The following is a 26,026-nucleotide window of genomic DNA, read 5'->3' on the forward strand; positions in this document are numbered from 1 at the left end:
GCAGCACCCTGGCTCCTCATTGGCTGCTTATTGCCAGGACTCCACTTTGGCCTCCTGGTCCTTCTGTGTCATCGGGTCTCTGAATTTATTAGATTTCATCTGGGCCTCATCATCTCCCAGTGTTACGTCAGTCAATTGGGCTCAATTTTCCATCTTGGCTTCTCCCTCCATAAGTTCCAACATGGGTCACCTCTATCATGGCTGTCTCCCGGGTCACTCTAGGATCTCATCTTCCATACATTCTTCCACTATCCACTTCTCCATGGCTCCTCCCACTATCATCACTGCGTCCTTCCTTCGTCTGCTCCTCCTTGGATTCTCTGGTTTTCTGTCCTTCACCATCCCCTTGTCCACCTCCTAATCCCCCTCCTCAGCAAGTTTATAATGCATGGTTTCACCTTCCTAGAGGGAGGCATTATGTGCACAGTTATGTTTTGTTTCTTTGTGTTTTGGTTTGACCTAGTTTGTCAGTCTGTTTGATTGCTCATTAGTTCCTCCTTATTTATACTCCTTTTATTAGTTCAGTTCCTTTGTCTAAATTAATGAATTATGCATTTATTTTGTGCTTTATTATTGTACTAATGTACACCCAAAGCACTTCAGGGGTCTCTCCTCACCCACCACCAGTGGAGGGGGATTATTAGGAAGCCATGACTGATAAGGGCCAGTGAAGGAATTTTGCCAAGACATCAGGTTTACAACTCTTTACAAGAAGTGCAATGGTATTTTTTATGACCAAAGAGAGTCAGGACCTCAGTTTTATGTCTCATCCGAAGGACCTTTTTTTTTTTTATACTGTCCCCTTCACTATAATGGGCATTATGACCCTCACAGACTGCAGGGCGAGCACCCCCTCGCATTAACAACACTTCCAGCAGCAACCTTGTTTCCCAGGAGGTCTCCCCCATCCAGATACTGACCAGGCTAAACTCTGCTTTGCTTCAGTGGGCAACCAGTCTTGGGCTGCAGGGTGATATGGCTGTAGTGTGACATAGTGTCGTTTGTGTTGTGCTTGTGTTACTTGCCTGCTTATTTTTGGATGTACCTTTTGATATTATTAAATCTTATTCTGGAAACATTACCTTCTTCATCATCATAGTTTCTACAACCATTTTGTGACAGCTGGTGCCTGTTTACTAGTGAGTGTCAATTAAGTATACAATAGTGGGGAAAATATGTCTAAGTCTTAAGGTAAGTAATTTCACTTCACATCAAGCGGCCATACTAACAATATTCTCAGGTGGCCATTTCTAGTAATTTAGCTCCTATCTACCAAATAAATATCATTTAACTTCATCATTCAGCTCATCTTAAAATATGCCCTCTGCCCTGCTTGCTCAAGGGCACTGAGTTCTGGATATAATAACCCCTCTTGTCATGTGGTTAATTACTCTGGAAGAAAATAAGAAGTCAGAAAATAACACTGATGGTATCACAGGGACATCCACAGTTCACAGTCCAAGCCCTTCACAAGTGATTTTACTATCCTGATATTTAATTTTAAAATACAACTTTCCATGCATTTTGTACTACAAAAGTTATCATCTTTCAACAAAAGATCAACTAAAGATCTTGGTATTAATAATTCATTATAAATGAATGCACTTTTGATTGTTTTTTTTTACCTTTTATGTTACAGCTAATTTTGACAAAAGCAGCATGTCAGCAACCAGCTGAGTAGGACAATATGGAAAAAAGTGGTAACACTTTATTTTATGGTTACACCTATTAGATGCTTATTAGCATGCATATTAGAATACTAGAATATGCATATGCATACTAGAATATTAGCTATGTATTAGTGCTAATTAAGCACATATTAATGGCTTATTCTACATCCTTAATCCTACCCATTACCTAAATTTAACAACTACCTAACTATTAATGAGAAGGAAATTAAGAAGGAATTTAAGAATTTATTGAGAGAAAAGTTGTAGTTAATAGTTAACAAGTGTTACCTATTCTAAAGTGTTACCAAAAAAGGGTACATTTTAAAAGTAAAAGCAACATAATGGATGGCATATTTCAGAGGCAGATTACAATTACTCTTTACTTCATTCATCTGAAAATAAATACAGTACCAATCAAAAGCTGGGACACACCCACTCATTCTTTACAATTAATCTAAAATCTAACTGAAGTATGGGGATTATGTAGTGACCAAAGAAAAAAGTAATGAATCGGATCTCTTTTATGTTGTCTAAACTGCAGCTCTGCACAAAATGTTCATTTTCTTCACTCTTATTCAAACGATATTGAATTAGTTCTCAAATGTGCTGGTCTCCTAATAGTTGCTTTTTTATTTTACTATCCTTTCTAATGCAACCATTTTATTTGTTTTGCATTTGAACAAAAATGTTAAGTTTTGTAAAGAGTTTCATACATAGGCACAGTTTATTGTTGTCTATAAAACTAATTTCAAGCAGTTAAGCAGAAGCCTTTAGATCAAAAGGTTTTTAAAATCATGAGAAAACTTCGTGTCAAGTGTGTTCAAATCTACAACACTGACATTCTCATTTAAAAAAATCTGTTCTGAAAAAGCTGTTCTGTAATAAGCATATGCAATATTGCAATGGTTTGAATCTGTAATAATTATGACCTTACAATGGGAGTAGTAAAACTGGCACATACGTAAAATTAATAACATTTGCTTGATATTGTAGTAAGTTTGAAGCAAACAACACCGGTTCCATGTCAAAGTATCCTTCTCCACACAGTCAGATATACAACAAACAGTTGGCATTACTGATGGAACAACATTTTCTCTATACATTTCATACAAAAATAAAAAATGTCATTGTTCCAATCTCTTTTTTGACTCCATATTGCACAGAGGTAGTGGCTATCAAGGTTAAGGGGAGGTGACCTAAAAATTTAAACCCCAAAGAAAATAAAAAGACAAAAAAAATTTATATTCTGTTGTTGTGATGTTTTGTTGTGACCAGATGAATTGTAAAAGAACAAAATATAATACTGCAATCACATACAAAAGTAGTCCTTCATTTTTGTACATTTTATACAGTGTTAACACTTAATCATTGATTTTCTTTCTGCTTTTTTTTTCATCTTTTTCTCAAAAAGGCAAATGGTATTTTCCATGTATGGACAAAACTGATGGACAGTCTAAGCCAGGGGTTCCACCAGGGGCTCCTCGTCGCCCCGTGATAGCAGTTCCTTCTTCTCATCTGTACTGGCCAGGGAATTACGGCTGTTGTGAGCTCCCATGTACAGAGTAGCATACACAGGATTCGTGAAGTTGGTCGGCTACAAGAGAAAAAGTTGGAAATATATTGGATCAGACCCGACTCTTTAGCTGAAAACCACAGCTGTGCAACAAAACATAGTCAGAATTTGAAGGCAGTGCTACTCCAGTCCTGGGGACCCCCAACCACTGCATATTTTACATCTCCATATAACACACCTGATTCAACTCATCAGCTCATTAATAGAGTCTGCAAGACTTGAACTGGATGTGGACTATGAGGGAGACGAGTGCAGTGCTTGGGTCCTAGCTTCCCCAGGACAGGTTTGAGAGACACTGTTTGAAGGCATCATATCCACACTCCTGACACAAAGATTGTTCCAATTAATATGCTGCCTTCAAAGAAACCATGTGCCCACTAGACAGCATTCAGTACATTAGTAATATATTGATACATTTGTATTATTTTAAATAACTGTTTGCTATTGGAATATACTGTAAAATGTAATTTATTGCTGCAATCATAACTTCAGTCTTCGGTGTCACATGATCCTTCAGAAATCATTCTAATATGCTGATTTGCTGCTCAATAAACATTTCTGTTTATTAGCAATGTTGAAAACAGGTGTGCTGGCCAATATTTCTGTGGATTGTTCCGGATTCTTTGATGAATAGGAAGTACCCCCCCCCCCCCCAAAAAAAAGAAAAAAGAAAAATCAGCCTTTATTTCAAATAAAAACTTTTGTAACATTATACAATATATTATGTAATTTAACTGGCAGCTATGATCAATTAGCAATTTAATGTGTTCTCGATGAATAAAAGTATCTGATCTAATCTAATTTTAGACTAGTGAAATAAAGCATGGGGCATGGGCATCTTTTAGAATTCATGTAGTTTTTTTTTATCTTACTTTGTCAGGATCCAGTGTGAAGTCAGCATCCAACAATTCTCCAACGTCCTCATCTTGCTCTCCTTCATAAATTTTATAGGCTGGGTTCCCAATTTCAACATTCATTGTGCCATTTGTCATTCTCTGATGCTGAAAGCCTTTGGCTCTGCAGATACACAATATACAGTTTTTATTCAGAGGAAATTATGTTTGAGGTCAGTATTACACAGTACAAAGCAGCACAGGGAGAAATACGGCCACAACACAGAGGGATGCCACTAACAGTCACTGGAACAACCTTAAATGAAGCAACACCATCTTAAACCCAGCGTTTACCAAAAAAAAAAAAATATCTACAATTTTAAGCCAACCAACTTGATTGATGATTAGAAAATTCAGATCTATGATAAATTCAGATTTATTAATGTACAAAAGTATGTGTACAAAAAGGATTGGGCTGTATGACAGTTAATCATCATTATTTACTCATCCTCCTGTCATTCAAACCCATAATACTTTAGTTCGTCTTCAGAACAAAAATAAAAATATATTTTAAATGAAACTTGAGGGATTTCTGTTCCTCTTTTGAATGTCCATTTCACCAAAACTTTGAAACTTCGCAAACAGTTCATAAAGACATTGTAAAAGTTTAAGCTTTCATTTACCACATTTGACGTGCTCTGTATATACAGTATGTGTGTTGATCAATATTTACAGTATGTTAATAAAAGCCTAAGTTAAATCTGTTCTGTTAGTAAAGCCTGGCTAACACTACAGGAGTTTTAAAATCATAACCGATTTTGAAATCTGGTTGCAGCACACACGTGAGGAGAATCTTTGCAGATTATCTTCCCTCAAATATTAAACATGCACACACTACAAGATTTGAACATCGTGGCACATCACACACTGCAAGATATCATTAAGATTACCATGCCAGAGGGAGCGCCTCACGTGATCTCATGCAGCAGATCATCACTGAATTTTTTTTTTAGCTTTGTGCACTCACCCAGGGCATTCAAAACTGAGACGATTTCACTCCACCTCTACTATTTCTACTTACAGTTGTGATGTGATTTCTACACATTATACAGACAGTTGTGTTACTAAAAAAAAATAACAAAAAACAGTTTCCTCTATCTCCACTATCCAATGAAGCCATACATCAGCTGTTTTGTACGGTGACGCATTGCTGCCACACACATATTATTTTTTCCACTCACCTGTGTAATAACGAGATGTTATGTCCTTTTAATGTCATCTTTTCTTGTTAAAAGGACATCTTTTCTCGTAATAACGACATCTTTTCTCGTAATAACGACATCTTTTAATATTTTTATTATGAAATGTTATGTCATTAAAACGACATATTTTTATCGTTATAACGACATTATTTTAGATGGTACATTATGGGAGCGATAAGTCCGCGCTGCTGTCGCCTCAGTCTGACATAAACGAGGATCTGCACGCTGTTGAAATTATTTAAATACTATACTGTTTTAAATGTATTTTAATGTAATGGTTTTAATTTTGTGATCAGATCAAAATAGTTATTTTTGAATAATCAACTCTCTGCTTAATATTTCTTTATTTGAATGACTGTTTGATTTAACAACAAATCGAAATACGAAAAAAAATAAAAAAAATAAAGAGATTTTCTGATAGGCCAATAATATTAATAATAGACTATTATTATTATTATTTAATTATTTATTATTCGGGAGGGGGAAATCGGGGCTAAATCGGGCTAAAACTCCTGTAGTGTGAGCCAGGCTTATATGGGATCTAAATCCTGCCATGATTCAAAACTGAAAATAAAGCTCTGAAAGGTTGAAACTAAGTGTTTGAAAACTCAAAATCTTACAAAAAAAAGTTTTGCAAGATCAAAAAATAAGATTTGCAAACTTGCAAAATGTAAAACAATTAAAATATATCTGCAAACAGTATGTTGTTTTTGAGTTTTAACCATGTTGCGCAAAGAATTTTTCAGAGTTTCAAATTTGTCACTGTTCTCCCACTGTATTAGATTGTTTTCCAGGTTTGAAACCTTGTAAATGGTGATCTGAAAACTGGTGTGCGAATGTGTGAAAAAAAGTTTTGAAACTCTGAAAACAGAGTTTTGCAGGCTTGCAAAGTGTATATACTAAAACGCATTGAAGATAAGTTTTTGAGGTGATGGCTCATTTGTTAAGATATTTTCATTCACATCTATCAAGTTCTCAATGACATGAGAAATTAATCAAATGACAAGTGCTTTTCATTTGTGATTAATAAATTCACTATTATATTATACAATAAGGAATTACCATATTGGTTAATAACTAAGGTTATGGAAACGTAATAATAAAATAAATTATTATCAACCACACTTTCATTTTCCCTTGCATTTCAAGTAAAAACTATTATCATGATATAGGATTCAGTTCTTACTGCCCTCCCCAAGTAAAAATAAATAAAATATGCAAATGAAAAGCTATTGATAAGACTAACATTTACTTTAAGTTAAGGCCATTAAATGGCCACATTACCTTGATAAAACACTGGGTTTTGAACACAGAACATGCTCAGCAGATCAGTCTTGCTGAGAACCAATCTTAGATGATTATACAGTATTACAGCGGGACTTGTATGACTGTTTAAAACAATATGATAGGTTCTCATAGTCTAGCACAATTCGATCTATTTATTTATTCCCAGTAGCAGATTGCCACTTTCTCATCTGAACAAGGCCCAAACCACTTGTAGGGTTTAGTCAGGTGATTTGACAGAGATATGACAGAAAGAGTTCGGGTGAGACCATGAAGACAACAAGAACATTTGAACCACAATTTGCCAAACCAGCAAGAAAGATGAACAGAATGGGGAGAGACATAATAAAGACATAATGGACAAAAACCATTACCGCGGCCGTTTGGAGCAAGATTTGCCAAGCCTATGGAAAAGACCAGATGCGGTTTACCAAGAAAGGAGGAGAGAAAAGAGGTGTTTTGGGAATGGGAAGTTGCTTATATTTAACATTGTAACACTTTAGGGAGGTGAAAATCTTTTGAAAAGAGCAGAAGTACAATTGTATAATATACTCACCCTCTCATTCTTTTCCTGTACCATAATACTGCTCCTCCAATCAGCAACACCAGCAGTATCAGTAAAACCAGTGGAATAACTATTGAAGCTGTTCCTAAAAGAAAGATACATTGTTATTATTATACTCTATACTCTAGATCAGGGCTATTCAAATCTTGCCCTGGAGGGCCAATGCGGTGCAGAGTTTGGCTCCAACCCTAGTCAAACGCACCTGAGCATGCTAATCAATGTTTTTGGGATCATTAGAAAATCACAAGCAGGTGACTTTGATCAGGGTTGGAGCCAAACTCAGCACCGCATTGGCCCTCCAGGGCAAGATTTGCATAGCCCTGCTCTAGATGTATTATTTATTATAATCATACTCTAGATTTAATACTGTCACATGGAATTGATGTTGATAGTGTTGAAATTATTCAGCCAAGTGATGATATCTCTGATCATTATTTAGTTCTGTGTAAACTTCATATAGCCAAAATTGTAAATTCTACTTCTTGTTACAAGTATCGAAGAACCATCACTTCTACCACAAAAGACTGCTTTTTAAGTTATCTTCCTGATGTATCCAAATTCCTAAGCATATCCAAAACCTCAGAACAACTTGATGATGTAACAGAAAATATGGACTCTCTCTTTTCTAGCACTTTAAATACAGTTGCTCCTTTACGCTTAAGGAAGGTTAAGGAAAACAGTTTGACACCATGGTATAATGAGCATACTCGCACCCTAAAGAGAGCAGCCCGAAAAATGGAGCGCAGCTGGAGGAAAACAAAACTAGAGGTATTTCGTATTGCTTGGCGGGAAAGTAACATATCCTATAAGCATTAAAAACTGCTAGATCCGATTACTTTTCTTCTCTTTTAGAAGAAAACAAACATAACCCCAGGTATTTATTCAATACAGTGGCTAAATTAATGAAAAATAAAGCCTCAAGAAGTGTTGACATTTCCCAACACCACAACAGTAATAACTTTATGAACTACTTTACTTCTAAAATCGATACTATTAGAGATAAAATTGCAACCATTCTGCCGTCAGCTACAGTATCACATCAGACAGTGCACTATAGACCCCCTGAGGAACAGTTCCAATCAATCAATCAATCACCTTTATTTATATAGTGCTTTAAACAAAATACATTGCGCCAAAGCACTGAACAACATTCATTTGGAAAACAGTGTCTCAATAATGCAAAATGATAGTTAAAGGCAGTTCATCATTGAATTCAGTTATGTAATCTCTGTTCAGTTGAAATAGTGTCTGTTCCACTGATTTCCACTCATTCTCTACTATAGGAGAGGAAGAATTGTAATAAACTTGTTAAATCATCTAAACCAACAACATGTATGTTAGACCCTATACCATCTAAGCTCCTAAAAGAGGTGCTTCCAGAAGTCATAGGTCCTCTTCTGACTATTATTAATTCCTCATTGTCATTAGGATATGTCCCCAAAACCTTCAAACTGGCTGTTATTAAGCCTCTCATAAAAAACACAACTTGACCCCAGAGAACTTGTTAATTATAGACCAATCTCGTATCTCCCTTTTCTGTCCAAGATACTAGAAAAGGTGGTATCCTCACAATTATATTCCTTCTTAGAGAAAAATGGTATATGTGAGGATTTCCAGTCAGGATTTAGACCGTATCATAGTACTGAGACTGCTCTCCTTAGAGTTACAAATGATCTGCTCTTATCATCTGATCGTGGGTGTATCTCTCTATTAGTTTTATTGGATCTTAGTGCTGCTTTGACACAATTGACCACAACATTCTTTTGCATAGACTTGAACACTTTGTTGGCATCAGTGGAAGTGCATTAGCATGGTTTAAATCGTACTTATATGATCGCCATCAGTTCGTAGCAGTGAATGAAGATGTATCATATCGATCACAAGTGCAGTATGGAGTACCTCAAGGCTCAGTACTAGGGCCGCTACTCTTCATGCTTTATATGTTACCCTTGAGAGATATCATCAGGAAACATGGTGTTAGCTTTCACTGTTATGCTGATGATACTCAGCTCTATATTTCCTCGCAGCCCGGTGAAACACACCAATTTGAAAAACTAATGGAATGCATAGTCGAAATAAAAAATTGGATGACGAGCAATTTCTTACTGCTAAATTCAGAAAAAACAGAGGTGTTAATCATAGGGCCTAAAAACTCTGCTTGTAATAACCTAGAACACTGTTTAAGACTTGATGGTTGCTCTGTCAATTCTTCGTCATCAGTTAGGAACCTAGGTGTGCTACTTGATCGCAATCTTTCCTTAGAAAGCCACGTTTCTAGCATTTGTAAAACTGCATTTTTCCATCTCAAAAATATATCTAAATTACGGTCTATGCTCTCAATGTCAAATGCAGAAATGTTAATCCATGCATTTATGACTTCAAGGTTAGACTATTGTAATGCTTTATTGGGTGGTTGTTCTGCACGCTTGGTAAACAAACTACAACTAGTCCAAAATGCAGCAGCAAGAGTTCTTACTAGAACCAGGAAGTATGACCATATTAGCCCGGTCGTGTCCACACTGCACTGGCTCCCTATCAAACATCGTATAGATTTTAAAATATTGCTTATTACTTATAAAGCCCTGAATGGTTTAGCACCTCAGTATTTGAATGAGCTCCTTTTACATTATACTCCTCTACGTCCGCTACGTTCTCAAAACTCAGGCAATTTGATAATACCTAGAATATCAAAATCAACTGCGGGCGGCAGATCCTTTTCCTATTTGGCGCCTAAACTCTGGAATAACCTACCTAACATTGTTCGGGAGGCAGACACACTCTTGCAGTTTAAATCTAGATTAAAGACCCATCTCTTTAACCTGGCATACACATAACATACTAATATGCTTTTAATATCCAAATCCGTTAAAGGATTTTTAGGCTGCATTAATTAGGTAAACCGGAACCGGAAACATTTCACATAACACTGTACTTTCTACATCATTAGAAGAATGGCATCTACGCTAATATTTGTCTGTTTCTCTCTTGTTCCGAGGTCATCGTGGCCACCAGATCCAGTCTGTATCCAGATCAGACGGTCACTGCAGTCACCCGAATCCAGTACGTATCCAGACCAGATGGTGGATCAACACCTAGAAAGGACCTCTACTGCCCTGAAAGACAGCGGAGACCAGGACAACTAGAGCCCCAGATACAGGTCCCCTGTAAAGACCTTGTCTCAGAGGACCACCAGGACAAGACCACAGGAAACAGATGATTCTTCTGCACAATCTGACTTTGCTGCAGCCTGGAATTGAACTACTGGTTTCGTCTGGTCAGAGGAGAACTGGCCCCCCAACTGAGCCTGGTTTCTCCCAAGGTTTTTTTCTCCATTCTGTCACCGATGGAGTTTCGGTTCCTTGCTTAGTTGGGGTCACTTCATCTACAGCGATATCATTGACTTGATTGCAAATAAATGCACAGACACTATTTAAACTGAACAGAGATGACATAACTGAATTCAATGATGAACTGCCTTTAACTATCATTTTGCATTATTGAGACACTGTTTTCCAAATGAATGTTGTTCAGTGCTTTGACGCAATGTATTTTGTTTAAAGCACTATATAAATAAAGGTGATTGATTGATTGATTGATAACAAATATTATTAAGATTTTGGAGAATTTTCGTTTACACCACCATCAAAAGTATATATGTTTAACAAAACCCTCACAGATATTGACACCTATTGTCCTAACATGTTACTAACATGTTGTAGAATTGAAAAATGGACTTACGGCCACTGGATTCAGTATTTTCATTGGTAGCAGGATTCTCACATCGATGTCCATCCCATCCAAGAGGACATCTACATGAAGAAACAGAGGAATTTACCACACACACACACGCACCCACATTATATATATATATATATATAGATAGATAGATAGATAGATAGATAGATAGATAGATAGATAGATAGATAGATAGATAGATAGATAGATTAAAAACAGCTATATCAAGACCATATTTTATAGCACGTGTTCAGTGTTTGGGCCATGCCCACACTCAATCAGTGCTTGTGGATGGTACATGTCCTCTGTGTGAGAACACGCCCATGGGTACGCTCTGCTTGCAGGTCGCATTATTTTCCAAAAGGCCGCAAGTCACCCCTTTTGCTTCCCATTCCAGTCCTTCGACTTCCGGGTATGTGGCCGCATCGATGTGCGTAGAGGAAGAGTGTAGTGAGGAGGGAATGGTTCTGCCGGTTGATTCCTCTCGGACTTCCTGATCCTCCTAAGTGTCATGAACCATGGTAAAGTTTCTGGATGGGTTTGATAGCTCATCTTTGGGTAAGCTCAATTTCTCATTTGGGGCTTGTGATGAAGATGAAGGGTTGAGTTTCATTCAGCCCTGCTTGCCCGGGTGCCCAAGAGTATCGGGCTGGAGTTGTCTTCTCCACCCTGTCCCAAACGCTTATAGCTCGATGATTTGTTTCTGGATGCTGAGCGTGACTCTAACACACGATCAGCTTCAGATTCTTCCCCGAGGTGCACAAGGAGCTGATGAAATTGTGAAAGGCCAAGATATGATATACCGGTTCCTCTGCCCACACGGCACGGCCAGCAAGTGGGTATACGGAGGTCCCTCAGGTGGAGAGAGCTATTGCAGTGCATCTTTGCCAAAATGCCACCACATGGTGGGGCTATCCAAGACTCCTGTCCAGGGCCTGTAAGTTCTTTTCATCTCTGTCAGCGAAAGCTTAAGCAGCTTCTGGATATGCTGTGTCCTCTCTGCATGTCATGGCCATCCTGCAGATCTACCAGGCCAAGGCATTGAAAGAACTGCACGATGGTGGTCCCAATCCAGAAGTCTTGCTCCGAGCTATGTCATGGTGCAGGCTCTGGGATGGGCGATGTCCACTGTGTTGTCCAATAGCACCACCTGTGGCTCAATCTGGCTTACATGCGGGATGCTCAGAAAATACGCTTTCTCAATGCCCCCATTTCCCGGCTTAGACTCTTTGGAGACACCGTGGAAGAATTTTCCCAGCAATTATCTAGTTAAGATCCAGACAGAGCCCATTAAACACTTCCTGCCTCTGTGGGGGTCATCCCTGCATCACGAGACAGCTGCCTCCAACTGCTCCTTGCCGAGGATGGCCCCCTCTAAGGACTACTGAGGTTCAACAGCATGTTAGACTGGTAGAGAAGTCCCAACAGTGGTCTTCTTCTCACAGGAAGGTGGGAACGCCTACTCGTTTTCAGGAGACTAAGAACCATCACAAAGCTTCAAAGCGGTCCAGCTCAGTTATGCGATACAGTTCACCAATCGCCTGCCAAAGTTGCATTCTCTTCACCTCTGTAGAAAGGGAGCATGCTGCTGTTCATTCGGGCAGAGATTGTTGCCCTTCTCTTGAAGAGCCTGTCCCCCCAGCCGAGAGGAAAAAGGGGTTTTACAGCCCCTACTTCATAGTACCCAAGTAATGCTTACTCTCAAACACATTTAAACATGGATCATGTATCAGAATTGGTTTGTGGCAATAGATCGTTTCAGCATGGGCTTCATACCCGAGTCCCAACATGGGCATGGCGCCAGGTCACACACTGTGTGAGAATCACACCGGAGTGTTGTCCAGATGGACAACATGGCAACAGTGGCCTATATCAACCACCAGGGTGGTGTTCGCTCCCGTCGTATGCCACAACTTGCCCGCCATCTCCTAGTGTGGAGCCAGCAGATCCTCAAGTCCTTGCATGCCATTTTCATTATGGGTGACCTCAACCATGTAGTGGACTCCCTCTCATGTCAGGTCTCGCACCAAGGAGAATGGAGGTTTTAGACCCAACCAGTTCGGCTAATTTGGAGTCAATTTGGCTAGGCACAGATCTTTTAGCCTCACCAAAATCCACTAATTTCCCACTGTGGTATTCCCTGACCAAGGGCTCTCTCTGCATGGATGCACAGGTGCACAGCTGGCCCAGGGGTCTACACAAGTATGCGTTTCCACCAGTGAGCCTCATCGCACAGATTCTGTGCAAGGTCAGGGAGGATGAAGAGCAAGTCTTGATGGTGGACCCTTTTTGGCCCAACAAGACTTGGCTCTTAGACATGGTGCCACCCTGGCAGATTCACCTGAGAAGAGACCTTCTCTCTCAGAGGAAGGGCACAATATGGCACCCATGCCCAGATCTCTGGAACCTGCATGTTTGGTACCTGGACGCAACCAAGAAGATTTCAGGGAACACACACCCACAGTGGTGAAAACCTTCACACAGGTCAAGGCCCCCTCGACGAAGTGGAAATATGACTTGAAGTGGCACATTTTCATAGATTGGTGTTCTTCCCAGGTGAAGGACCCCAGGTGAAGGACCCGTTCTTCCCAGGTGAAGGATCAGTGCTTTCCTTCCACCAGCAAGGCCTGGATAGGATAGGCCTGTCTGCCTCTACACTTAAGATGTACGTGGCTGCCATTGCAGCTAATCAAGACACCATAGACGGCTGATTGGTAGGGAAACACATTCTGGTTATCAGATTCCTAAGAGGTGCCCGGAGGTTAAATCCTCCTAGTCTACGCCTCATCCCCTCTTGGGATCTATCTGTGGTCCTTCAAGCCTTACAGAGAGATCCATTTGAGCCCCTGCAGTCAGTTGAGCTTGGTATCCTCTCTATGAAGATGACCTTCCTGATTGCGCTCACTTCAATCAAGATGGTGGGGGATCTCCAACCTTTATCCTGAGACTCTGGCCTTGATATGACCCAAGGTTCCCAATACTCCTTTTAGAAATCAGGTGGTGACTTTGCAAGCTATTCCCCAACAGGAGAATTGCTGGAGACAGGAGAATACTGTCTCCAAACAGAGGATTTCCCACTGGATTGTGGGTGTATCCTTAAGGCTTATGAGCCCAAAGGCTTACCATGCCCGCTGGGAGTGAGGGCTCACTCGACCATGGGGGTCGCGGCTTCTTCAGCCTTAGCGAACAGTGCTTCATTAGTAGATATCTGTAAAGCTGCAAGTTGGGCTACACCTTACACATTTGCCAGATTTTATAATCAGAAATTGAGCCGGATTCATCCAGGGTGTTTAACACTAGTTCTTCGCCTAAAATGGCCAGAATGGTGAAGAGCTTGCTTAGAACTTTCCCTTTTGGAGGTGAAATATTTTTGCTTATTGTGTACAGTTCAGTGTATTCTTATGAACCCTTCTTACAGACTATCCTCCATCACTTAGCACTTTTTGTGTAATTAAGTTTTGTGGAGGAACTCACTACTTGAATCTATTACTTGTAGGATTCCTCTAGTGATCTTTTGTAAGAGATTAGGGCTTCAAATGTAGCAGCTCCTATTGTGGCCCCATATGTGCACTTATTCACTGCACTGTCCCTAACCAGGAATCAGTGTTTCCCTTAGATGGACAATTGATCTGTCTTGTTACTGTGCTTAGTAGTTTTCTCCTTACATGGGGCACATAACAGAAACATTCTCTATGTAGTACTTCCCTTCAGTGAGTCCACAGGATGTATACCCACATATTTCCTCCCAAGGTTGGGGAGGTTGGATGTGGTCTCTGTAGCGTACTTTCTCCGCTGGGAAGAGAATGCTACCCAACGTTATCAACCAGGACTTTTCAGCTTTTCATCTGAATTCTTATTTTTGAAAAGAGAAAAAGCTCCATTTGAGATGACCTTTGCCTTATAGGGAAAGTGACATTCAGCCAAGTATGGTGACCCATACTCAGAATTTGTGCTCTGCATTTAACCCATCCGAAATGCACACACACAGAGCAGTGAACACACACACACACACTGTGAGCACACACCCGGAGCAGTGGGCAGCCATTTATGCTGCGGCGCCCGGGGAGCAGTTGGGGGTTCGATGCCTTGCTCAAGGGCACCTAAGTCGTGGTATTGAAGGTGGAGAGAGCACTGTACATGCACTCCCCCCACCCACAATTCCGTCCAGCCCGAGACTCGAATTCACAACCCTTCGATTGGGAGTCCGACGCTCTAACCATTAGGCCACGACTTCCCTAAATTTAAACGGACACATTCCAGGAATTCCATCACTGGTCGGAGCGGGCCGCGAACTCGCGTACCTGTGCGTCTTTTAGGATCTTTACCTCGACTAATGGGCGCCGGCCTTAGCTCTCCATGTCACTATATGGCGGCTTTTCCAGCTGTGATAAGTGAGGTCATAAGTCTTGGGAGTTGGAGGGTTATGAGAAGGAGAGGTGCATTTGGTTGTGACATGCTGGGCTTGTCACATTTGCTCTCCCGTGAACTCGTAACATGGTTCAGTAGCATTTTGTATAGGGACCCCTAGTTTCAGACTTCGACACAACGTCAAAGTGACCGACAGAAAGGGAAATTAGGTTTAATACTGTGTATTGGGATTATGCATGCTAGCTTTATATCAAGAAACCATGTAGATTAAATAAAATAATTTGCAGTGGTAGTGAATATGATTGCGTGTTCATGTGGTACCACTGAGTATGTTTAGGTTACATGACTTGCAGTGCTGTAATCGTTAACTAAGATACACTATTATGAATGGTTTAACGTAATTAAAATAAAGCAAAAAAAAATATATATAATAAATATTAGAAGATATACCTTAACTTGAAAAACGTAATGACAAATATAATTAAGTTTAAGTACTGAAATTACAAAAGCTAAAATTTAAATAAAAATAATATCAAAACAGTAATATAAAGCTAATTCAAATGTATTCATTAATGTATAATAAACAAATATATAAGTGAAACTGAAATAGCACAACTTACTTGCACTGTGGGTAGTTTGTGGCACTAAGAGTGCACTGCCCATTAGCACAGTACCCATCACATGTATAACAGCTTGGCTGGATTCTGCCACTGGTACAGCTATAACACAGAGTAAACACATTCAATTTCAACTGCAGTCAATAAAAAAATCAGTGCAACCAAAAAAACATGGATGGACATTATGTACACATTGTTGACATTATGAACATTAAAGTTTCCAAACATCAATGTATGTGTAAGGAGAGAACAACACTTCTGCAGTGCAGTTGCTTTTATCCACTGTGAAATGCCATTGTTTCAAAACCTGAAAACAAGTTTGCATTTTAGCATTTCCAGATCCAGTCAGAGTTTTTGGTTAAATGCCTGAAATAAGGTAGGTGTTTAAAACAAGTTGAAAATATTTTCAGAATTGTATATTAGATAATACCTTACTCATGATTTAAATGTTATGAAACACCAAACACGTAGGGATGTAGCTCGACTCATGATTCAATTCAAGATTATTATTATTATTATTATTACTTACAAAATGAGATTTAGGACAAATTATAAAATAATTGTGTCCTTTTATTGTTGCTTGGACAAAATGGTGCATGTTTCTTTTTGAAATTTAAATATAACACTATAATAATATATTAATATAGCACTTGCATAGTATTGCTCTTTTGTTGTTTTTGATTGCTTCTATTGTACTGATTTGTAAGTAGCACGATTAATTGCATGCAATTGTCATTGCGTGTCTCTTTAAATGCTTTCAAATGAAGCGGCACTTAATATACGGAGTCATAGTTTCGCTGACAAGCTACGCAATATCATAATCATCTGTGATTATGAACGTGATATTGCGTAGCTTGTCAGTGAACTATGCTCTGTATATTAAGTGCCGCTCCATGTAAGTGTAAACGTATCGAGATAAATCAAATATCGTAAATAATGTGATAATATCGAGATTTATTTATTTATTTTTTTCATATATTGACCAGCCCTACACTCAGGAACCTGGAACACAGCTAAGACCAAGTGAGGCACACACTCCCATGAGTCTCTTCAAAAAGGTTTTTTGTCCCTCAGAGCACATAAACAATATACACTTTGGAAATGTTAGGTATGTGATGTTCATTTATGTATTTCAAGATAACACAATACCAGTCAAAAGCTTTTGAGCAGTAAGAAATGTCATATTTTTGTAAAGAATTAAACTTCTGCTCACCAAGCATTTATTTTTATTCAAAATACAGTACATAAAGTTGCATTTGCTAAAGCAGTAATATTATGAAATATTTTGACAATCTAAATGAATTGCTTTCTATTTGGATATATTTTAAAATGTAATTTATTCCTGTAACCAAAGCTACATTTTCAGCATCATTACTCCAGCCTTACTCTAAGTGTAACAATATACACTGTACCATTCAAAAGCTTGGAGTCAGTAAATATAGAAATTACATGTGATAAAACTATGCTGTTCTTCTGCACTTTCTATTCATAAAAAAAGGACAGCGAAAAAATTATTCTCAGTTCTTTTCAACATTAATAATAATAATAATAATAATTCAACTTTTTTTGAGTAGCAAATTAGAATATTAGAATGTTTTCTGAAGGATCGTGTAACTGGGGTAATGATACTAAAAAAAATCAGCTTTGAAAGTCAGTTGTTTGTTCTTACTAAACTGTTTAACTGCACTCGCAAGTAAATCTCAAGTTATTTTTTGGGATAATTAAATATATTCTAAATAAACTACAAAAATAAATATATATACATTTATTTTGTCCTCACATTCTTTCTTGTAACTCCTCCCTCTCAGTCACACACCTGACTGAAAGGCTCATTATGCAGCTCATTATGCGGGTCTTTGTCTTCTCAGGTGTAAATCACACTAATATTCATGTTCAATGATGCTTACTCGCATATGCATTTTAGAAACAAAAAGTGTCTTAGAAAATTGAGTGAGTAAACAAGATGATTTTCACATCATTTTGAAGCAAAAATTCTAGGCTACAAGCTTCAGGTTCAACAGTCTTGTGAACAAATGTTCTGTATGTGTTTTATGACCTGTCAAAACTTCTCCAGGACCCAAAACCCCCTTAGACCTCAGAGGGTTACGATGTGATTATAAATCACATGACTGGCCATAGATTAGCTTCTTCTCATAGTAGGATGTCAAATGATTTCAAGTGGAAGAGAACTGAGATTTAGAAAGTAAATGGATCAATTTGACTTTTGTTCGTAGCCCTAGCATATGTATATGTGTACTAGAGCATGAGAATGTGTACCTGCATGTTACATCTCCATGTGGCTGGTAGATGTTGGTGGGAATACACTTGCCATCACGGCAATAGTGGCACTTGTCCACTTCACATTTCTTGCCGATGAAGCGTGGAGGGCAGTGACATTGTCTCGACCCGTCGCTGGACTGCATACATGTCCCTCCATGGTCACAGAATTCATCACATGACCCTGTTAGAAGAGTAGAGAACACAGTTTAAAACCACACTTCATCTGAATTAGTTTCTTCATCATGGCTTAAAGATCATCTTTAGATCCAATCAACACCCGGTTCACAATTATCCAATGTGTAGATTTAAAATGAAACTTCTGTCCAATGGAAACGTTTGGAAAGACCTAAAAATGTACTCATTATATTTCCATAGCCAGTAGAAGGGGCTGTAGTACTTACGATATTGGCACTGGTCTCCCAGGAAGTCTGTAGGGCAGCTGCAGGTGGGCTGATTTCCACGATTAACTGTGCAGTTTCCTCCATTCTTACAGTAGTTCTCACATGTGCGCTGGTTACAGTGGGGTCCTGTGAAGCCTGCCAGACAACGGCAAGTCGGAGCTCCTGAAAATATGATGAAACAAGATATTTCTGTTTACTTATTATAGTAACATAATATGCCTTTTAAATACATATCGTGGTAAGAAAGCCATGCAAGTGTCAACATTGGTCCTCAACCACCTCAACAAACATGGAAGTGGTGAGATGCAAGAGACAGGTGACCAATGTCTCCCAGGATTCACTAATTTGTTGAACAGCAGTGCGATGTAAGAATAGACACGTGAGACGATATTTAAAGCTCATGTAGTGTGTTTTTGTGGTGCTGTACCTGTAGGAGATGCAGTACACGTTCCTCCATTCTGGCAGTACTCTTTACACTGGTTTAGCTCACATCTCTCTCCTCCATAGTTGGGCTGACAGCGACACTTGGGTTGTTTTCTGGCATTCAGTACACAAGTTCCACCATTCAGACAAACCAGGTTACAGGTGCCACTCGGAGCTGAGGGAAGGCAAAGAAACAGATAAACACTGCATTAACTTTTTTTCTTTTTTGTCATTTTTTTAAAGTTCGACCCAAGTGAACAATCCATTTTATTTCCACAATGTTATATTTCAGAGTAAAATATAATATTAAACTAGAACAAAATGTAGAATGGTACTTAACTTGATAGCTATTTTTAATGATTAAACGGAACCCGTGACATCGACATTGCTGAGCTGTTTGAGCTACAGGAACACTATTTTCTTCGAGGCTCAAAGCCCAGATTCACTCCTTTATTTTCTCTCTGGATTAAAATCCTTTCAAAAGAAATCACTACTAATTCTGCCAAAGAAAGTTGGGCGATATAACCAAAATCTTATTTCATGGTATGGGGATTTTTATTGCGTAATAATGATACATATCATGATTTAGTTATTCTTATTTTATTTTTGTTATTAAAATAAGAACAAAAAAGTAAATGACAAACAATAGGACAAATAGTACAAAGATGGGCATTTTGACATAATTGTGCGTGAATTTGGCTATTCAAGCACAGTAAGATGTAAAAGAGATCTGATTTCATGATTGCATGCTGTCTGAGAGAGTGCAGCTTTCTGTGTGCACACTTCAAGTATCCATTTCTACCATCATCTCGACATATACCATCATACTGCCCAGCCCTAGTGCCAAAATTCATGCATTTATCATCCTCAAGATGAGCTGAGCAACGTCCTTGAGGAGCTTGACATGTTGCAGTCTTCTTTCCTTGAGGATGGGACTTTGCATAAAAAAATACCTTTTCAGAGAGTGAGGCCAGTTACTTTGTTTTCCCATGTACTGACTGACAGTTCTCCTGTCCTCATATTAAGAGAATAAGGAGTAACTGCAGAGGCGTTGTGTGAACATGATGTAACTGTAGATCTAGAGTAAATGTCAACATGCATTTACTCTTCTCACTTACACAAAAACATATTCAGTATTCCTCAAAATAACTAAAAACCATGAAATGCAAACTCAGAATATGACACAAACCTGAAATAATTAAATATATTAAATAATACAGATCATCATTTATGTATTAAATCCCATTTTATTAAACAATGTATTTGCTGCTGCTTTTCTGCTCAATTATCCAATTCAACCATACTAATAAGCGAAAATGACTTTAGATAAACAAACATCTTAAAACTATTTTTTTTTTATTATAATAAACAAACAAGCCAGGCCAGATGAGAAAAAGTAATGCAGAAGTAACTTTCCATAAAAAGTAATGCGATTAGTTAATCTTTAGGAAGTAACGCAATATTGTACTGCATTACTTAAGTAACTTTCCTCAACACTGCTTGTGACACACAAAGGAGGTAGACAACTAGACTTCATCCTTACCCATTGCTTCCCTTTCAAGGGAACTTCGAACTGTGTCCTCTAGGGGGTGCTATGGGGAACACCTCGTCGAGACCCGTGTCTGAAGCATAAATTGAAAAAACTCCAACTTGTTGGCCGGCGACAGCCACTGACGCAACTATAAACAAGCACCAGGAGAACACGCCATTTTCTTCTTCGTCTTCACTGACTGTTCTGTTTGAAGCATGCATCTGAAAGAACTGGTAAGAGCGATCTTTCTCTGTTTATCATGGCGACAACTAGCAAGCGTTTAGACAATGTGTGCATCCGTGTCGTCATTATTTGACACATGCGATCTTTGCGTCATTTGTTTGAGTGAAGAGCATGCAAGCGATGTCTTTGAGGAGGCAATCTGTGTGCATTGTGAGCGTTTTTTCAATTAAAAAAAGCTAGTTCGTCTCTCTTCTGAAAAAAAAGGAAAAAAGGCAGCCATCTGCTTCCCGCGGATCAGGACCTATTGCTGCTGAGGCACGGAGGATAATGAGCTCGTGAGAATACAGGTGGATCTGTCTGAATGGGATAAAGAAAGAGCCTCGGGAGGATGATGTCATATCTTTAACACTTTCTGATACTGAGGTTAGTGCTCTGCTGGGTTTTTACCCAGAAAAAGCAGGATATATTTGAGGATGGTGAAAAAGCTGAGGCTGAGTCTTCTCAATTCTCCTGTCCTGCATATGTAGAGCTGTTGAAGGTTATTGATTGCGCCACAAAAAAAAAAGACTTTCCATTAGAGTGAGCTAACAAGGTGACGCTGTGAGGCCAAAAAAAAAACAAAAAAACAATGAGTGTTATCTTTTTAACCTCAGGTGAGCCTTCAATTTCTGCATGATCTCCATACAGAGATCAAGAAGAAATGAAAGATGCAGTTTTCTTCTCGCATCCATCGGTTTTGGCACGAAAGTAAATCTTCCAACATCGAGGTGATGCACGAAAACGTCTATGAGGAGATGCCCCCTGTAGAAAGAAACATCCTCTCTTAATCTCAATCCTTGTCATCTAAACCCCTTCAGAAAATCATCTCGCTTAAATGGCAAGGCATACGCAGTAGCAGGTCAGGCTGTGGCTTTATTACACACAATGCTGGTGCTTCAAGCATATCAGACTGATCTGCTAAGAGACCTGGATAGAGGCGAGGGCCTTTTTTCTGATCTGGTAGCTGAGCTGCGCCGCACCACAGATCTCTCTTTGTGCTACCAAGCAGGCCGCCTCCGCCATGGGCAGCGGAGAGACATCTGTGGATCAACCTGGCAGACATCGGGAGGAAAGAAAAGGCTTTCTTCTCGAGGTTTCGCCTTCTGAACTTTTCGGTATTTCCGTTGAGACTGCGATTAAGAAGTTCAGGTAGATGAAGGCGTGCTCTGCTGCTTTCAGATCCTTCGTTCCACGAAGGTCCAGGTCTGAGCCAGAACAACATAGGGGTCCTGGCCTGTCTCGATCTGAGGATCAAAGACGGGCACAGAAGGCTAGTGTCACAACTCGCGCTCCTCCCCCACCTGCGGCAGGGGTTAGAGGAATCGTGGGTCACGAGGAGGTAAGCAGAACCTAAGGGGTATGATCTAGACGAGGCAGCGTTCTCGTCCAAATCTGAGTGATACCGAGGTCTCCTATGCTGAACCTATAATGTTTTTATGGTTCTATGTTCATAGCAACCACCTGACTGATGGTCCAGACTAAAAGGAGGCGTCCCTTGAGTGCGGCTCCAGCGCAGGAGGGTGGGTGAGTAAATGTAACCCTCTCTGTATATACTTATGTGTATTTAACTGCTGGTGGTTACGTGTCTAATAAAATACTCTGTGAGTTTACTTTGCAGTGCTCAGTTACAATGTTTACTAAACACTCACCAGCACCAGCAATCCGGCTTCATGTTCTGGTTTTAGGCGGCTGAGATCACAGGTTTCTGAGGGAGCCTCCTTGATCATCAGGCCTGGCACAGCACTGCAGGGAATTTCATGGATGTCCGGCCAGGTCACCCTGAAGGGTCTCCTGGCCGCTTAGGGGTGCTGTCGCATCTACCAGGAAGTGGAGGTGGCAGTTACAGAAGTCTTCTTGTACATGCTGCCTCAGGTGATGCTCCCCTTGTCTGAGGTTTCTAAAATTTGAGCTTGCCTCTCCCGTGCGATTCAGCACCTCTGTGATGCTTAGAAACCTTTAAGTACACACACTAAGCGTACTTTGCGTACTTTCTCAAAACCACATGGTGGTCAGTGTGCATGTGAACACTTTGCACACTTTCTTAAATCCACGTAAGTCGTAAGTGTGCACGCAAGACTTTGCAAACTTTCTGAAATCTTGTACGGTAAGGGTTACGCATTCCGCTTCGTTCCCTTTCTTGAGATGATTAGAACTTGGTTCCTTGCGCTTCATTCCGCCAGTGTGTATTTGTTAATACACCTCAAGCATCACTTCCCTCAACATGAGGGGTTATTTGGGTGATTCTCGTTGTAATTTAGCAGCACTCCCTTTTTTCCAAGAAGGGTCGCCTATGAGCGTGTTACTCTGAGCTCGGAGTTCTCCTCTCATATGAGACTGAGTTCTCTGTTTTTTCCCCAGAGCGCTCCAGTATTGTTTCCATAGATCGAGTTGATGACTCTCAATCATACTGTTTTGAGATGCACCATTGCATCTTTGAGCTGCTCTATCGGAGTGCCACGAGAGCCCCTCCTTAGAACAGTATTTGAAAATCCATGCTATGGTCTGAAATCCACACTTCGAAGAAATGAATGACGTGTTCTCCCAGTGCTTGTTTAGAGTCGTGCCGGTAGTGACATCAGAGGCTGTCAACGGCCAACAAGTTGTTATTTTTTCAATGTATTCTTCAGACACGTCATGACGAGGTGCTCCCTATAGCAACCCCTAGAGGACGCAGTGTCTCGTTCCCTACTCAGGGAACCATGGTTACATTCGTAACCTGAGACGTTTATCACTAACAACCATCTTGTCACTCACTTACATTTCTATGTCCACTTCTTTTCCAGTTTTCTGTCAGTCTCCTTTCATGCTCTCCACTGGCACTGACTGGACCACTGCAATGCCCTTTTGCCAGAAAGTATCTTCAAACTACCAAAGATGGCCCATGTCACACCTCACTACACATTTCTACCTGTATTCAATTCAAGGCTTTGCCACTGGCCTTCAGAACTGCCACTTCCAGTATACTCCTACAAGCTCATGCTCGCTCATGCCATGAACCTTCAGTGAACTGCTGGTTCCTAGCTGTTCCTTCACAATGAGAAACAAAAAACTTTCCAAAAACCTTCACAATTACCATTCTTCTGCAGTGGAACAAACCCTCATCCACCCAATATGCTGAAACCACATTCAGTTTAAAATCAGGTAAAGACTCATCTATTCCACTTATCTTATCTACAGCCCAAAACCAAAAAAGCAAAAACAACTCTTCTCAAACTATATTTACAGTGGAAATTATGCACATGTATATGGGAACTGCAACTATTTTGCAGTTTTGTTTTATTTCTAAACCATTATATAGATATAAACCATTATAATTAGATATTATTCTGGCAGCTTTGACAAGCTGGACTAGTGCCATTCTGGATCTAATGTGTCCTCCTTCCTGTTACTGACTCATACTGCACAGGAGCATGCACAGTTAATGTGACGTGAAGCCAGGCACGGTGTCCCAAACTCGAAATTCAAGGCAAGTCTGCTTTATTGTCAATTCTTCCACATGTACAGCACATACAGAGAATTTAAACTGTGTTACTATCAGACCCTTGGTGCAAACAGATAACACTAACAGTAGAACATAACAATTTAGATTTGACCCATCCAAGTGCACACACACAGCCAGAGCAGTGGGCAGCCATTTGTTGCTGCACCTGGTGAGTTGGAGATTCGGTGTCTTGTTGAGGGGCATCTCAGTTGCGGGTAATGAGTGCCTGTACTGAGACTCAAACCAGCAACCTTCAGGTTACAAGTCCAGCTCTCTAATCATTAAGTCACAACTGCCCCACAAAACCACTGTTGTCAGCGGTGGGATTTGGCCCCAAAGAGACTAAATCCAGAGCCTTAGACCTCTTGGCCAGTCGTACTGCACCATGGCCTCTCACACTAACTAAACCATTAGAAATCAGTGTTCATTCAACAAATACCACATGCAATTTCATTATTTTTTTCCCTTTTTCAAGATTTTGAAAGGTCACATCTGTATACTCACAGACAGGGGACAGTGTTGGGGTGGGAACCTCCACGCAGGTGCCACTGTCCAGTATTCTGCCGTTTGGACACATGCAGACTGGGCCGCTGGGGCTGAGCAGACACAACCACTCACACTTCTTCCTGTCACATGGGTTGGCCACTATGATATAAAACAGTCATGATTACATGAAGCATTTTTGTTGAATGATCAAACTAACTTTCTACTTCTATTCATCTATCAATAATGGGGCAAAACTACATTGATTATTATCTTTTGTTTCACAGATTTATTTTCCAGACTTACTCTCTGGTTGTTTGTAAGGGTGGTAAAGGACCACATCTGTGGCATGGTTAATTCCTGTGGTCAGATGCTCCACTGAACTCTTGCCAAACTTGTTGACGCGGAAGACAAAGTTGTTGTGATAGGTCACACCGTATATGAAATCCTCAAAGATGTCGATACTGAAAGGCTGGTGCAAATCTAAGAAAGAGAAAAAAGACTTATCATTATTATTTTTATAAATATAGCTCAAGATATTTTATAATTCAAGTTTTCTAAATGATCATTTAGTGATGTAATAACTTATTCTTCAAAAAAAAAAAAAAATCTTATAAAATATTATAGTTAACTAAAACTAAGTCAATGCTTTCATCACCTGAAATATAATAAACAATTAGTGAAATAAAATATTTAAAAAATTTAAACTTATTTTATTTCAACTAGTTGCTAATGCAATGTTTCCCATTTTCATTTGTTTAACTTAAAGTACATCTAAAATAATAATAAAAACATTAAAAACACACACTAAAATAACTAAAACTCAAAAGTTCATAGGCACACTCCCGACATGAAGACTGTTAAAAAAGGTACGCAATTTAATATGCGAGTGACTCAACTGTTTTTAACGCTGGAGACAGCTATGACCGGATCTGTTCCATTCAGTCTGACGCTCCCGATAACAGAGAGTTTGGCATCCGCCCAGTACAGACGCTCATTGAAGTAATCCACAGCTAGACCTGGCAAACAAACCCAACAGAAGTCATGTTACTGGTGTCACAGGTGCTTGAATCCGTGTATGTGGTGTTTGATTCACATGAAGACTGACCTGTGGGCCACTGGATGTTCTCATGCACCAGTGTCTCTCTCATGGTGCCGTCCATAGCGGCCGTCTCGATCTTAGGGTGGTTTCCCCAGTCAGCCCAGTACATGGTGCTTCAAAAATCAAAAGTTAACATACATTAGTTTTAAAACAAAGCCAACTACTTATTTCAGGAGTGTTAACCTTTACATTTGTT

General features: G+C 39.6%; 1 protein-coding gene across 4 annotated transcripts in view; it reads right to left on the reverse strand.

Annotated features, from left to right (window-relative positions):
* Positions 1 to 1,896: 1,896 nt before the first annotated feature.
* Positions 1,897 to 26,026, reverse strand: part of LOC128022657 (low-density lipoprotein receptor-related protein 1) — a 149,515-nt gene continuing 125,385 nt past the window's right edge. For all 4 annotated transcript variants that reach the window (XM_052610413.1, XM_052610412.1, XM_052610411.1 and 1 more), the window contains exons 78-89: positions 25,837 to 25,943; positions 25,628 to 25,747; positions 25,035 to 25,211; positions 24,750 to 24,890; positions 19,016 to 19,186; positions 18,589 to 18,750; positions 18,185 to 18,368; positions 15,911 to 16,009; positions 10,926 to 10,996; positions 7,179 to 7,272; positions 4,116 to 4,260; positions 1,897 to 3,264 (exon numbers count right to left, since the gene is read on the reverse strand). In XM_052610413.1, coding sequence (XP_052466373.1) covers positions 3,124 to 3,264; positions 4,116 to 4,260; positions 7,179 to 7,272; positions 10,926 to 10,996; positions 15,911 to 16,009; positions 18,185 to 18,368; positions 18,589 to 18,750; positions 19,016 to 19,186; positions 24,750 to 24,890; positions 25,035 to 25,211; positions 25,628 to 25,747; positions 25,837 to 25,943 — 1,612 coding nt within the window. In that variant the 3' untranslated portion in view covers positions 1,897 to 3,123. The remainder of the gene's footprint in view (positions 3,265 to 4,115; positions 4,261 to 7,178; positions 7,273 to 10,925; positions 10,997 to 15,910; positions 16,010 to 18,184; positions 18,369 to 18,588; positions 18,751 to 19,015; positions 19,187 to 24,749; positions 24,891 to 25,034; positions 25,212 to 25,627; positions 25,748 to 25,836; positions 25,944 to 26,026) is intronic.

Source organism: Carassius gibelio, chromosome A11 (assembly GCF_023724105.1).
Source record: "Carassius gibelio isolate Cgi1373 ecotype wild population from Czech Republic chromosome A11, carGib1.2-hapl.c, whole genome shotgun sequence".
Taxonomy (NCBI): Eukaryota; Metazoa; Chordata; class Actinopteri; order Cypriniformes; family Cyprinidae; genus Carassius; species Carassius gibelio.